The sequence below is a fragment of the Lepidochelys kempii genome, chromosome 1 (genome assembly GCF_965140285.1).
Source record: "Lepidochelys kempii isolate rLepKem1 chromosome 1, rLepKem1.hap1, whole genome shotgun sequence".
Classification (NCBI taxonomy): Eukaryota; Metazoa; Chordata; order Testudines; family Cheloniidae; genus Lepidochelys; species Lepidochelys kempii.
Window position 1 is genome coordinate 255,065,740 of NC_136380.1, and position 15,700 is coordinate 255,081,439.

Consider the following 15,700-nt stretch of genomic DNA (forward strand, 5'->3'; position numbering starts at 1 on the left):
TGTGTGGACTGGTCCAGGCTGAGGTTGATGGTGGGGTGGAAATTGTTGAAATCCAGGTGGAATTCTTCAAGGGCCTCCTTCCCGTGGGTCCATATGATGAAGATATCATCAATGTAATGCACTTAGAGGAGGGGAGTTAGGGGACGAGAGCTGAGGAAGCGTTGTTCTAAGTCAGCCATAAAAATGTTGGCATACTGTGGGGCCATGCGGGTACCCATAGCATTGCCACTGACTTGAAGGTATAAGTTGTCCCCAAATCTGTAATGGTTGTGGGTGAGGACAAAGTCACCAAACTCAGCCACCATGTGGGCCGTGGCCTCATCAGGGATACTGTTTTTGACAGCTTGTAGTCCATCCTCATGGGGAATATAGATATAAAGAGCTTCTACATCCATGGTGGCCAAGATGGTGTTTTCAAGAAGATCACCGATGCATTGTAGTTTCCTCAGAAAGTCGGTGGTGTCTCGAAGATAGCTGGGCGTGCCGGTAGCGTAGGGCCTGAGGAAATGACCTGGCATGACCCTAAATATCAGCCTGGTGCTCTCCAGTGGCACCATGACCCTCACCCCAGCAGTAAAGGGAACAAATACAGCTCCCTCTGCTCCCCCAGTCCTGCTCCACCCCTGGCACTTCCCCCTGGCTCCTGCCCCAGCCCCCCCCCCCGGCACTTCTCATCCCCCTGTACCCGCCCCCACCCCATGTCCTCGGCACACCCCTTGGCCCCTCCTACTTACTCCCAGCCCCTTCCCTTCCCGTCCCTCTGGCCCCGCCCCAATCTCTCCGTGCCAGCGGCTGAGTTCGCTCCCCCTCCGATGGGGGCGGAGTCTCTGCCTCCTGCGCGTCACTGGCTTCCAGGCCCCACCCCCGGGCGCTTGCTGATGACCTCCGGCAGGCCTTCTCGCACTCTCCCTGCCGAGTCCGAGGAGGTGTCAGTAGGCGGTTACGTCATCAGGAACGCGACAGTTTCTGGGGCGGCGGCGGCGGTAGTAGGAGCGCGGCGCGTGCGAGAGTTGCCCGCACGTGCCGCGGCCGGAGCCATGAGCTGCCCCGTGACTTGCGCCGCCTGGGTGCGCAGGGGGGTTGCCAGGGAAACGCCCGACAAGGTGAGAACCCGCGAGCCGGGGAACGCGCCTCTTCCCTGACCCCCCCCACCCGCGCGCGGGCCGGCGGCCGCCTCGGAGCTGCCCGCGGGCCGCCCCTGGGGCAGGGCCACGGTCCGTCCCCGCGGCGCGCCGGGCTGAGCGGACCCGTCCGGGGCTGAGCGGGGCCCTGCGCTCCCCGGCCGCTCGGTCTCAGCGCCTTTCCCCTTCTAGGTGCGGCTCAGCGCGGAGGAGCTGAAGCGGCTCGTCGGGGAGGCCGCGGAGACGCTGCGGTGAGTGTCCGCCTTCCCGGGGGGGGGGGGGATCCCTCCGTGTGCCCCGGGGCAGAGCCTGCCCTACCAGGCAGGGGCGGATCAGGGCGCCCGGGATACGTCTCGGTGCACAGCGGCATGGGCCCAGCCCCGCCGCCGTCCCCACTGAAACCCCCTGGCCTGGAGGTGCTTTAACCCCGGGCTGGCTGGGGAAGAGGGATTGGAGCCCAGGGTCTGCCCTAACTGGGTGGGGCTGGACCCTGCCCGCCGGCAGCGAGGACTCCGGCAAAACGCACTGAGTCCCTGCCACCCTTCCAGCACTTGCCTGTAAGTCTCCTTGAGCAACAGACGCGTTGTCCCATAGTTCATTGGGAAAGAATCCCAGAGCATCTCAGCACAACAACAGCGGGATGTGTGCCCCCCTCCCTCCCCCCGACACACAGGGGTGAAATCTGGGTGTCTGTCCCCCAGTTTAACTGTGCAGTGTCCGCATGGCCTTGAGCAAGCTGTGTGTGAGTTTTGAGGCTGGGGAATGGGGAGATTAGTCATCTGTACTTGCCCATTGATAGGGAGTGTTGTCAGCTCTTGCAATTACACAAGTGTCTCAACTTTCATGTTAAAAAAGAGTGAGTGTCTGGCCCTGCTGATTGTGGAGCAACGCTTGAAAATGTGACCTCCGCTCCCACTCTCCCCTGACTCAAAAAACAGAAGACAAATACAAGGAATCTCATACTTATTTGTAATAACATGATTTTTAAACCCATCTCTTGATTTTTGGCTGTCTGATTCAAGATTTTTGAATGTTTGGAAGAGCCAATACTGCAGACCTGAAAAACAGTTGACGTTAAATAAAAAATACCTATATACCAGAGGTGGGCAAACGACGGCCTGCAGGCCACATCTGGCTCGTGGGACCGTCCTGCCCAGCCCTTGAACTCCTGGCCCCTCCTCCACTGTTTCCCCTTCCCCCACAGTTACGCCACCGCACGAGACTACAATCTCCTGCTGCTCTGAGTGGCATGGTAAGGGGGCAGCAGTGGGGGTTGAGTAGGGAATCCTGGGGGGCAGTCGGGGGAAAGGGAGCAGGGGGCGGGGAATGGGGGGGTTGGATAGGGGGTGGGAGTCCTGGGGGGCCTGTCAGGGGGTGGGGGTGTGGATAGGGGTCGGAGCAGTCAGGGAACGGGGGGGGTTGGATGGGGATAGGGTCCCGGGGGGACGGTTAGGTGCAGGGGGTCCTGGGAGGGGGCAGTCAGGGGACAATGAGCGGGGGGACGGGGGTTGGATGGATCCAAGGTTCTGAGGGGGGCAGTCAGGGGGCGGGAAGTGGGTGGGGGTGGATAGAGGGCAGGGGCCAGGCTGTTTGGGGGGCACAGCCTTCCCTACCCGGCCCTCCATACCGTTTCTCAACCCCAGTGTGGGCCTCGGGCCAAAAAGTTTGCCCACCCCTGCTATATACATTCACTGAGAAATAGCACACCACTCATTTTACCTAGGTGGAGGGTAACAGTGTTTATTTGTTAGAAATGATCTTCTGGTCCCCAATGCCACTGGGGCTCTGCATTGGTGCAGTGGTCTGCCAGGACAGATCTGATTGCGGGGCCCGAGTACCATGAATTCCATGTGCATTCTGGTGAATATTGTCAGCTCCCCTCCACCTGATCTCAGCTTTCATTATTTAAAAGTCTACCCTTTTCTTTACAAAGAGAGCTTTCAAAATATTAAGCAATTACCATACTTGTAAGTTCTAATGGCTGTCCCTAAAAATCACAAATGTTATTTCTTTATTTCTGGTCTTTTAGAAGTGTAACCTTTAAGAGTTGCTTCCTCCCCCCTTGACTTTATAATTCTACTGCTGTTACCAGTAGCTTTGCACATATAATTGTAAACTGCATGCAACTTTCTCTTATGGATTCTCTCCCCCATCCCCATTTGAAAAGTATGCAATGCAAGATTTGAGGAGCCTTTTGTTGATAATTATGCATTTTGTTAAAATTCATTGTGGAAGCTTAGAGAATCACATCTAACAACTAAAAACGTACTTTGTAGAATTCATTAGAACTCCAGTCATTTTATTTCTGTACAAAGATCACAAGTCAGATTTAAATTTAGAATATGTAATGATCCTGCTACCAATTTTTACTCTTGTTATAAATGTCATATGAAGGGCAAGTGTTGTTTTATAAAATAAGTGACAAAAATAGCTCTTCAGCAAGCTCTTTCAAAACTGAAAGATCTTTGCATTAGATATAGATTAGATATTAGATCCAATTAAGTGAGCTGTAGCTCACGAAGGCTTATGCTCAAATACATTTGTTAGTCTCTAAGGTGCCACAAGTACTCCTGTTCTTTTTTGTGAATACAGACTAACACAGTTGCTACTCTGAAAGAGTTCTATTATAGACACCCTTGATCTTTGTGCATTGGTGTCAGTGGGAGTTTTGAATGCAGGCATAGTAAATATGCCCACTTGGGAGCAGTCTCTCTTGGAGTTCTGTCCAGTGTTAGCAGTTGGGTGTCCTCCTGCACAGTGTTGTATTAAAAATAAAAATTCAAGAATTGTTACATTGCTCAACCTGCTCCTGTTCAGACCTCTGCATTGTATATGTTGGCAGAATCTGAATCATTGCCTTGGGGAAGGAAGCTTTGTGAAAGTTTAGGGTATTTGGGATAGGTTTTTTTTCCTGTAGCAAATGTGGTGTGAAGCAGGTAAGTCTGCTACAGATACTTAACTAATGAAGCATATGCTTCTTTTGGACAGAAGCAAAAAGAATTGTTGGAGCCACTGGAGTCTTTCAAAGAGTGGGTGGGGCTGGTCATATCAGGCAGGAAGACATTTTTAGCAGCTCCATTTTGGGTGAATGAATCAGGGGATGTGATTTTGTTGTTGGGGATACCGGAGAGGTTACTGTAAAGAAAACAGGCTATAATGAGGGCATAAATGAGAATTTCAGCTTATGGGATATAGAGGGAAGATCAGATCTTCAAATGTGGTGGAAGAAAGAGCAAGATTTGTATATAGGCTGGAGTTGTGTGGAGAACAAAAAAGAGGAATCAAAGATCAAACACCTATGTGTAAGAGGGAGGATGATAGTGTTGTCACAGTAATGGAAAGGGTAAATGAAGAGGGGTTAGGACACTCAGTTTTAGCCGTTTAAAATTAAGTCGTATTCTATCAGGAAGACATACTAGAGAAAATGTCATTGGTAGGCTGAAATGCAGGTCTAGCTAGGAAGAGACAGGAAAGGAGTGGGAAAATAGATTTGAGAGTCATTGGTATAGAAACAATAGTTGTATTCATGTGAGCAGGTAAGTTAATATTCCAGTGCCAGTCCCCAGAGCAATTTAGTGAAAATGTTCCAAACTCTTAACCGACTCTCACACTGATAATTCAGTGAGTGTTTTTTCCTTATACAGAGAAGAAGCAGATAGTAGTGATGAAGAAGAACATGGACAGGCTGCAGAAGACAGCATGGATGTTGCTAGTGGTGAGACAGCTGAGCCTCCTCAAGAAGATGGGGACCAGGAAGAAGACACTGAAAAGCTGAATGATGATGAGCTGGCAGAGTATGGTTTGGATAAATATGATGAAGAGGAGAATACAGGTAATGTCAGTCTATTTCTCCTGTCAAAAGTGCAGTGTCAATGAAGAACCAGGTGTTTCTCTTTTAGGTTCGGTTAATGTACTTATTGTGAAACTGTCATATAGCTTTACAGGTTTCCTCAACAAGTGCCTTGAAATTCAAGGTTTGAAAGGCCCACTTGCCCAGACTCAAGTATAAGTTTGGAGAAAGCTGAGTGGAGCTAAGGAATGGAGTAGCTGGAGCTATTGGCCCTGTCCGTGTGGGAAGGGAACAAGGCAGAGAGCTGTGTTGGTAAGGCAGTAGCTCTCTTAGGATATATCTACACAGCCCATGGCAGCAAGCCTCCCAGTCTGGGTCAACAGACTCAGTCTGGCAAGGTTCATGCTATTGCTGTAAAAATAGCTGTGTAGACAGTGCTTTGAACTTGTGGCTCTGGCTCTGATGCCTAGGGAGCGGGGTGGGTATCAGAGCCCAAGCCGCAACTTCAGAGCGCTCTCTATATAACTATTTTTAGAGTGTTAGTGTGAGCCCCAAATCTGTTGACCCAGGCTGAGAAGCTGGCTGCTGCAGGCTATGTAGACATACCCTGATTTGGAACAGCAGCTCCCCTTACTGCAGTTCCAGTGCAGAGCAGCTGCACCGTCTTTGAGCATGTTTCTACCAACAATACAGATTTATCAGGGAGTTCCTGTTGCTTAGGTTTGGAACCTGTACTTCTCTCTCAATTCATTCTTAAGTTTTTGAAACAATGTCCTGCTCTTATATTGAAAGAAATGCTTCATTATAGCTACAAGTGCAGGAGTTCCTAGTCTGATAGCTCTATCTCAAGCATGGAAAAAAGGGTTGTGTTGTCTCATATATTCAGTGATCACAACTCCATTTATTCCAGGGGTGGCCAACCTATGCCTGAGAAGGAGCCAGAATTTACCAATGTACATTGCTAAAGAGCCACAGTAATATGTCCTCAGACACACGCAAACACCCCGCCACCCTCCCCCACTTCCAGCGTCTCCCACCGACTGGCAGGCCTGCCGATCAGCTGTTTTGCGGCATGCAGGAGGCTCTGGGGGGGGGGAGCGAGGGCATGGCAGGCTATGGGGAGGGGGCGGGAAGGGCTGGACTGAGGGGCGGGGCCTGTGGCAGAGCCAGGGGCTGAGTAGTGAGCCCCCCCCCCCCCCCCCGGCACATTGGAAAGTTGGCATCTGAAGCTCCAGCCCTGGAGTCAGTGCCTATACAAGGAGCTGCATATTAACTTCCGAAGAGCCGCATGTGGCTCTGGAGCCACAGGTTGGCCACCCCTGATTTATTCATTTAAAAAAAAAAAAATCTTCCCTTCCTCTGAAAAAAGCCACTGTTGTGCTTTAATAAATGGTATGTTTGGTCCAAATATTTTTGTTGCTTTATTGTCTTGAGAAGGAAAGTGGCTGCCACTAACTGGGCTGTCCTTTTATTTGTCTATATATAAAATACACCCAGAAGAGGAAATATTTACGTGCATGTGTTATATAAATTCTCCTCTCCATAGTCACTTGCCAAAAGTTCACTACTGTGCAGTTTTTTAATTTGATTTTTTTTTTATAATTAGTGCCCCATTGTAACGATGCTAGTTCTCCTGGGACCCAACTGAGAGTGCCAGTTCAGGACGAATTGCTTAAAGCAGGGCAGTTATAGCCCAAGGCTGGGGTTTTTCCACCTCTAAGGCAAACCAAACCAGCCAGCCAGAGAGGACTTTGGTTTTAGCCCATTGGCTAACCACAAGTTACACAAGTTTTCCAGTATCACCACCAATGCCACCCGTTATGGGGACAAATGCTTATGAAAACCAATACCCCAGTAAAAGAAAAAAGGCTCTCTCGATCCCAAAGGACCAAGCCCCAGACGCAGGTCAATATACAAATCAGATCTTACCCTCAAATTACGCTGTTGCCAATCCTTTAGAATCTAAAATCTAAAGGTTCATTCATAAAAGGAAAAAGATAAATGAGAGCTAGAATTGGTTAAATGGAATCTATTACACACAGTCATGGCAAAGTTATTAGTTCAGGCTTGTAGCAGTGATGGAATAAACTACGGGTTCAAATCAAGTCTCTGGAGTACATCCACAGCTGGGATGGGTCATCAGTCCTTTGTTCAAAGCTTCAGTGTAGCAAAGTTCCTCCAGAGGTAAGAAGCAGGATTGAAGACCAGATGGAGATGTGGCATCAGCCTTTTATACTCTTTTCCAGGTGTAAGAACACCTCTTTGTTCTTACTGTGGAAAATTACAGCAAAATGGAGTTTGGAGTCACATGGGCAAGTCCCTGCATACTTTGCTGAGTCACAAGGCATATCTGCCTTCTCTCAATGGGTCAGTTATTAAGGACCATCAGCTACACGAGCCATCAAGCGGGCTAGGCAGAGCTGACACCAACTTCTCTGGGGTGTCACCCAGAAGCATAGCATAAGTTTGAAATACAGACAGTATGGAGCCAGATTCATAACTTTAACTACAAAAATGATACACACATATAGACATCATAATCATAACCAGCAAACCATGATCTTGTCTTAGACACCTTACTTAACTCCCTTTATACAAGATTTGGTGCCCCTACTGGACCTTGGTTGCACAATGATCTATACGGTCCCAGATTACGTCAATAACGTCACACCCATAATTGTTGTTAATTGTGATATACTGAAATTTTCATTATAGATGCTGTGAGCCTTGGAGACACCTTAGCCAGTCTTACGGTATATGGGAGTAACGAACGTGATCCTTACGTCACTATTAAAGATACTGTAAGTTTTTTTTTTTTAATCTTTTGCGGTCTTTCAAGGTTTAGGCATCTTAAATAGCATAAACTAAATATTACATACAATTTTCAAAAGTGGATACGGGACTTAGGCTTCTAGATGCCTAAGGCCATGCCTACATTACAGACTTTGGTTGACACAAATTAAATTGTCATGAAGCCCCCCAAGTTATATTGCTTGTGTGCGTGTATACTTGGCTGCTTGCATCAGCTCAGAGCATACTCAACAGGAGTGCTTGTGTTGATGTAAAGCGTGGTGCACCATGCTTTGCAATCCTAATGTGATACTGTCCGACACAATGCCTTCTGGGAAGTTTTTGCAGTATGTAGTGAGATAAAATGACTTGCCCAGGGGTCTTTGGGAACTAGGGGTCATGCATACGAGCAATATAATAACTTGAATGGCTTTATGCCAATATGCAGCTTCCCTCATCCATATGTCCATAATTTTTGCACCTTTTTAAAAATACCACAAACCTGCATAGCACTTTTTGCTATCTGTCGTCTCTTGACAGAAGCAGTAAGCCTGCACAGCTCTGCATTGGTCTCATGAACATTGCAAATACAGGATGCATGATCCTCCAGTATTTGCAGACCCATAGGAAGAACCATAGTGATGGGGGATGTGACTTTTTCTTTGAGGACATATTGTTAAGGACTTAGCAAAAAACAACTCAGAGTTGTTCATGGTGTTCACGGAGCAGCTACAGACCCCGGAGCCCCACTTCTGGGCCTGGGAAATGAGCACTGACTGATGGGATGACATCATAATGCAGGTTTGGGATGACGAGTGGTGTCTGCTGAATTTTGGATATGAAAGGTGGCGTTCCTGGATTGGCATCCCATGCTCAGCCCAGCCCTCCAGCACATGGACACCAAAATGAGAGCTGCACTGATAGTTGAGAATCAAGTGGTGATCACACTCTTGAAGCTTGCAATGCCAGATTGCTACCAGTCAGTGTGAAATCATTTTGGAATTGGAAAATCCATGGTAGGGGCCATTGTCATGCAAGATAATTCTATGAAGTGTGTAGGATTATTAATTGTCAGGACTGTGATTCTTGTCAATGTGCACTACATTGTGGATAGATCTGCAGTAATGGAGTTCTCTAATTGCAGTGGGGCAATAGGATGCTTCATCAGTATCAATGTGGGCTGGTCAGGGAATGTGCATGAGGCTCGTATCTTTAAGAACACAGGACTGTTCAGAAAGCTGCAAGCAGGAATATTCTTTTCCAACAGGTGGATTATCACTGGTGATATTGGAATACTGTAGGGATCCTGAGGGACCAGGCCTACCCCTTTCTTTCTGGCTTATGAGGCCATACACTGGCTAACTCCACAGCACCGAGGAAAGATTCAACTACCACCTCAGCAGGTGCAGAATGACAATTGACTGTGCTTGCAGTAGATTGAAGGGACGCTGGCAGTGTTTACTCACAAGACTGGATCTCAGTGAGAAAATCATCTCAATGGTTATAGCTGCCTGCTGTATACTAGATATCTTCCCTAGTACTCTTCTTTCTCCTCTTCAGAGTCAGGCATTCCAGGGATGTAGAGGGGGCACCCTTCAAGGCTGCAACAGCAGCAGCTGTCAATAAAACAGACAGCTGTATCGTTGGATTTATAGCCACAGTGGAAAGTGACGGATAAGTTTCAAAACTTCCTTCCCTTATTTTCATAAATCTTTTTAATAAGACATGCTTATTGACACTTCAGCTTTGGAGTGCCTCTGCACAGCACTGCTCTTCAGCCCGAGCCATAGTGTGTATGGCCTGCCAGGAGCGAGGATGGGAAAGCAGAAGGGAATTAGGATTTTTTGGTTGTATGAAACAATATTTTGGTCCTTATTTCCATGAGTATAGGGCAATGGCACTGAAGATTGGTACTATTTTCTCCAGGCAGTGTTGATTTTAGCTGATGTCTCACTCCTGAAGGTAACAAAGGCACAGAATACAGCTGCTGCTGGCATTCTGAAGCTGCCTGCCACTAGCTTGTTGGCTGCAATGGTGCCAGGTGAGCTCGTCACAGAATGGCATGGGAAAGTGTCCGACCGCAGAGGAAGAAATAAGGCTGCTGCTCTAGAAACCTTCAGAAGTGGATTGCAGAGGACCTCCATAAAAATTTCATTGAGATTTCTCGGGAGGATACAAGGGACATCCCTGTAGGGGACCTGCTCTGCATGCCCTCCCCATACCAAATCCTTCAAGGCAATGAAAAGCTGATAGCAACTCTACCTCTGTTTTACTGCTACCTATACTTGTATGAGTAAAACAATGAAAAGTCTAAACCTATTTCTTGTTAACTTGGGGATGGGAAGGGTGTCGTGTTTACATTTAAACACTTAAAAAAAAAATGCATGAACGCACTTAAGCAAGGTTCCTTCCCCTTCATCGGTGTTGCCAGCTTTGCCCGTTACTTTGGGGTATGCTCATTTATTAGGGTTACTCTTCTGGGGGTGCGTCTGTAATTCTATTAATGTACCGCTTGTGTCACTTGTGTTTTCATATGAAGCTCTACTCCTCCCTTCTGCAAGTCCCGTCCCAATGGAACTATCTTGCAGGACCTAGGTTCCCCGGGGCTGGGTTCCTCCAGCCCCAGAATCAGATGAACACACACATATTAACAGAGCACGTCTGAGCAGGCTGGGTCGAACAGCACTTCCAAGCTGCCACCCTCATATGTCACAGGTTCAGCACGTCCCTATCCCCACTTTCACGTTACAATTGTACTGGTAGTAACCCACTTGATGAGCAAACCCCACAGTATTTTTGGGCGCTACAGGGATCTTTACCTTAGGTAAGAGAAGCGTTGCTGCAGGGTAAATGGGGAAGCTAAAAGCAGAAGAGTAAAGTTCAGAGAGAGAGAGGGAAGCAACCAGCTTAACCATAAACGTTATTTATTGAATAATAGTGATAACTACACAAGGAGAGCCTAAACCAACATAACAGTTACATTATTAAAGGTTACAAAAGTCATATATAGAAAATTACACCTGATCAAACAAGTCAGGGTTAGAAAGTTATACCTGAGGTAGAAAAGAAAACAGAGAGAGAGGGATCTCCCCAATCCATGAAGCTTGAACTGGTCGGGGTTCTCAGGTGATGGTGGTAGCTCAGGGTCCTGAGTGCTGGAGACAGGCAGAGCCCCCAGCACGATCAGTCAGGAGAAGATATAATTCCAGTGGAACTGATGTAGAGTTTGGCTCCATGCATCAGAACATACTTGAGCGTGGGTAGGGGTTTCTTGTAGGGAAACAAGAATGGTTCAAGGGAAAACACTAGATTTGTTTATGGGTAAACTGATGACTCAAGGGTTTTCTTTAGGCTAGACAATAAGGGCTGACCACTCCTAGCTATGGGTGGTGTTCCTTCAGGGAGCTCACAATGCAATTAGACTGCTTCAGTATTTTGGATATCGATCAAAGATTTATTACTAGAATTGGTCTGATAACTGCTGAGTTGGGTGTGTGCGGGTGTAGGTTCATTAACATCTGGAGCTGAGATTCCCCCAGGATGCAGTGTTTCCCTGCTTCTGTGGTTGCAGAGTTCAGTGCCGTTCTTGCCTTGGAATCTCCTTTCTCCATTCTGTATGCTAATGGAGATGCCTCCCTGTACCATCTTTGATGCAGATGAGGCTAGGGGAGTTGCCATAAGCCTATCACCCTTGTCAGGAGGGGTCTAGGTGTGTCTCCCGCCGCCTTTTAATGTGCTCTGCAAGTCTTTTCTCTGTTCAGTTTTGGTTCAAGCAAAGGCTTGGGTGGGGTTGGGGGGTGTCCTTCAAGAGTCAAACAGGCTGGATACTGTGCCCTGGTTCCCCAAGAACACAGCTGACTGGTATCATAGAGCTCATCCATCCTTGGTTGGCATGACCAGCTGGACTCCCCTCCTGCCCCTCCATGTCCTTCTCCTCTCTGTTCACAGTAGGGTTCTCTGCCTTGGTCTGTATGGTGCCAGTGGGGTCTCTACAAAGTATGGCATGCAGCTTGTAAAAGCTGCAGGTCTGTAGCTCAGCACCATATTGATTGTTAGCCTCCCTCTCCTTGTGGTATGTCTGCTGCAGTTCCTTCGTTTTCACAAGGCACTGCCACTGATCTGTCATACCCCTTCACCTAAAACCATGTGCGACCTTTTCATGGATGTCCATGATTCTGTGCTGGTCCATAGCTGTGTTTGCACAGCCTCTTCTCACGCAGGCCCAGGAGATCCAATATTTGCTGTCTACTCCGACAGGTGTTTGTCTAGAGCATGCAGATGGCTTGGTCAGTTGCAGACAAGGGGATACTGCTAAGTGTTCGTGGTAAGCTCGGCTATCAGGAAAAGGCATTTAAAAAATGTGCAGTATTTTAAGGAGGGAGTTGGCTTCTGGTCTCTGTGACCCCTGTAGAGTGGAGTTAACAATTGTGACTAGAGCAGTCATTGTCTGGCATTGTGAGACAGTGGCTGGAGATCTGTTAGGATTGACACAGGTCACACAGCATCTGCACTTGCTCCATGTCGACCTTTGCAGCTCAACGCCATCCAAAGAAGTGGTTCTACTGCATCACCTTAACGGGGTGCTTACATCATGTGGGGACTAATTTAGGTGTAGATGCACACACAAATAGGTTGACACAAGGCCACTTACTTTGACCTAACTTTCTAGTGTAGACCAGGTCTTTAGTCACCTTTGAAAATAGGTCACGTAGGCACTTTTGAAACTCCTAAGTCATGTAGGCACTTTTGAAAATTTTACCAGTTGTTGTCAGTGTTCCCTCTAATTTTTCCCACCCATGTGCAGAATGAATTTTTTGTTATGTGCACCAATATAGAGGTGATGTGTGAGACATAACCTCCATATTGGTGCACATAACAAAATTAATGTGGCGGGGTGGGGCTGAGGGGTTCGGAGCGTGGGAGGGGGCTCTGGGGTGGGGCTGGGGATGAGGGGTTTGGGGTGTGGGAGGGGCTCGGGTTTGGGGTGTGGAGGGTGAGGGCCCTGGTTGCGGGTGCGGGCTCTGGAGTGGGGCCGGGGATGAGGGGCCCAGGGCTGGACCAGAGGGTTGAGGCTGGTGGGGGAGAGCTCCGGCTGGGGATACGGGCTCTGGGTCGGGGATGAGGCATTTAGGGCTGGGCCAAGAGGGTTGGGTTGCAGGGTGGTGAGGTCTCCGCTGGGGGTACAGGCTCTAGGGTGGGGCTGGGGATGAGAGGTTTGGGGTGCAGTGGGACTCTCCGGGGCTACGGTGGGGAGAGAGGGATCTTCCACCTCCTCCCAGCCCTCCCAACTCTCTCTCTTCCCCGCAGCAGCACCTGGGCTGGCAGGGAGAGGCTCCCCTCCCCCGGCTGCGGCAGGGCTGGGCTCGGGGAGGGGACATCTCTTTCCGCCGCAGCCCTGGGCGCCTGCGCGGTGCTTAATAGGCAGCTGCGTGGCCGTGCAACTCAGAGGGAACTTAGGTTGTTGTCTGATCAGTTTGATCACTCTTATTGCTGGCCGGTTAATTTATTTTTCTCCATAGTTGTAACTGCAACATTTTGGGAAGTCATTCAATTTGAAAATATGCATGTCTTTATTTTTTTAACATAGCACTGAAAGGAACACGGCTGATTTGGGGCTTTTCTAAACAGGGACACTCAAAGTTAAGTCAAATTAATTAAAGGTGTGAAGTAAAAATACATTACAGGGCATTAAACCCGTGTATGGATACTCTCATTCAGAAGTAAAGTGGCCATAGTTTTCTGTAGCTGAATCCCAAAGGGATTTCACTAATGTGCTTTCATTTCACACCTTTAGTTAATTCAATTTAACTTTCTTCTGAGTATTGTGTGTAGGCATGCCCCTTTAGAAATTACATATCTGAACATTTCTTAGCCGTCATTGTTACAAATAACAGCAATTGTACACTTTAATCCAGTCAGAGTAGTTTCCAAAATTTTGGAAAAACAGTTAGAGTAGGCTAATAATTTAAAGAGGGCTTGTTAAACTATATAGAAGTTCAGGGTGTGCAGGCCAGGTAGGAATGATACCGATGTGTGGGGGAATAGGAACTGAAGAGCTGGTGATTTTGGGGGGTGGGGGTCTGGAAAGATTTTGGGCAGCAGATTGTATTGTGTTAGGGGTACTTCTCAGGAGGTGATTTCATTTTCAATACTGACACACTCTATTGAATCCATCTAGGCCCACATAAACGTTCCCTCAACTCATTTAATTGTCTAGTCTCACTGCTGTGACACTTCCCCTCTCCCCTTCACCTTGTAGGATGGCCTCAAGGGCTTGGCTACCTGACCTTTTTCAGTTAGTGGTAAGAATTAATATTCTGTGCTTCAGAAAATTTTAAATTTTTTTTAACGCCTTAAGTTTTCTCCCTCCCTTGGCCCTTAGGAGCAATATGAACAGGAAGATTTTTTGATTAAGCCCAGTGACAATCTGATCATTTGTGGAAGAGTTGATAAGGACCACTGCAGTCTAGAGGTTCACCGTGAGTAAACAATATTTGGTCATAAAAGCGGGCCTAGAAAATACTCTGCTTATCCAGTCTGATCCCTATGGCTTTGCAGGACTGCTCCCTCTGTTGTTCTTGATTTATCCTGGCTTTTGGCTAGATGGTGGCATCTGGCACAACTACATTTCTTGTGCTCTTACCTCTGTAAAATAACTGTTTAACAAACACTAATGAACCCTGACCTGTATAAATATACTGAGAACCTGTACAGTGAAACATCAGCCCATCAATAATACTCTATCATTCTTATTTTATAAATACACGTAGGCAACAAGTGTCTCTTATATACCAGATGTTTTAAACTAGTCTCACGAATACAAATGAAGATGATGTAGGTGTGCAAGGCATAAACTGAATCCGTGTGTACTTGATGTAGATAAGTACATCATTCTTCGGTCTGTTGAATTTGTCACCTAAAGTAAATGTTCTGTGGTGCCTAACGTTATATAGAGAGGCTGTGGCTCTATGTTAGAAACTGACAGCATCACAAATCTAGCTTCCAGACATTATCTCTACATTGGGAATATTAATATTTGCTCCATCTGACTGTGGGAATGTACTATGTAGAGTGGCTTATTTTTCTCTCCACTGACATAAGTGTTTTTCAAATTCTCTATTTCAGTTTATAATCATGAAGAGGACTCATTTTATGTACACCATGATATTCTCTTACCTGCATACCCTCTAAGTGTGGAGTGGCTTAACTTTGATCCTAATCCGGATGAATCTCCAGGTAATAAATGTCTTGAGGGTGCCAAAAGAGATCATAGCTGTCTAACAATAGCAATTTTTGAATATGAACTGCATAATTAACTTAAAATGCTGTGACTGAATAATGATCTCCTGCAGCAATATTAACACAGAAGCAAAGCCAAGACATGGGAGGAAAAATTAAACATGGTGGTGAATGTAACAGGGGGTGCTCACCTCGAGTACCTCCTAGAGACAGGGTGTGATACTGCAATCTTTGTCTCTGCTCATTGCACCCCCTGTAGGTTGCCGACCTTGCAAGATGAGTCTTCAGTGGCTCAGCCCTCCAGCCAAGTTGCACAGTTGAAAAATGAACCCCTTCTGGGGTAGCAAATAGTGCACCAAACTGTCTCCTCTCACCAGGGTCTTCAGCCCGGTTTCTGAGCCCTTTAAATCTGGCCCTCTGTTCGGGCTTCTGAAGGAGTCTTGTCCCCCTTTTGGGCTTAGGGCCCCTTTGCCAGTGGGGGAACCTGGGCCTGCCCACTACTCCAGGTTCCAGCCAAGGAGTCCTATAAACAGTGACATATTGCTTCCTTCACTTAGTTGCTGCTGCATTCCCTGGGGCTCTTCCTACCTGGTCCCTTTACTTTCACCTATTACCTTAGAGTTAAAGTTCTCAGGTATAAAGGTCTCTCTCCCAGGTCCAGTAAATGCAGCCCATCAAGCTCCTTTCTCCAGAGAGGAGCACCCTTGCTCATCTTTCTGGTCCCAGCCAGGAACTGACCTGCTATGGTCCTGCATCTCCT

General features: G+C 47.5%; 1 protein-coding gene across 4 annotated transcripts in view; it reads left to right on the top strand.

Moving 5' to 3' along the window:
• The first annotated feature begins 922 nt into the window (after positions 1-922).
• The window catches only part of PWP1 (PWP1 homolog, endonuclein), a 62,151-nt gene continuing 47,373 nt past the window's right edge, over positions 923-15,700 (top strand). For 2 of the 4 annotated variants that reach the window (XM_073324604.2, XM_073324594.2), the window contains exons 1-6: positions 923-1,103; positions 1,314-1,372; positions 4,766-4,953; positions 7,627-7,712; positions 14,084-14,180; positions 14,827-14,937. In XM_073324604.2, coding sequence (XP_073180705.1) covers positions 1,038-1,103; positions 1,314-1,372; positions 4,766-4,953; positions 7,627-7,712; positions 14,084-14,180; positions 14,827-14,937 — 607 coding nt within the window. In that variant the 5' untranslated portion in view covers positions 923-1,037. Of the gene's footprint in view, positions 1,104-1,313; positions 1,373-4,765; positions 4,954-7,626; positions 7,713-9,017; positions 9,105-14,083; positions 14,181-14,826; positions 14,938-15,700 lie in introns of those variants that run through there. The other 2 variants (XM_073324614.2, XM_073324623.2) reach the window with 2 other exon arrangements.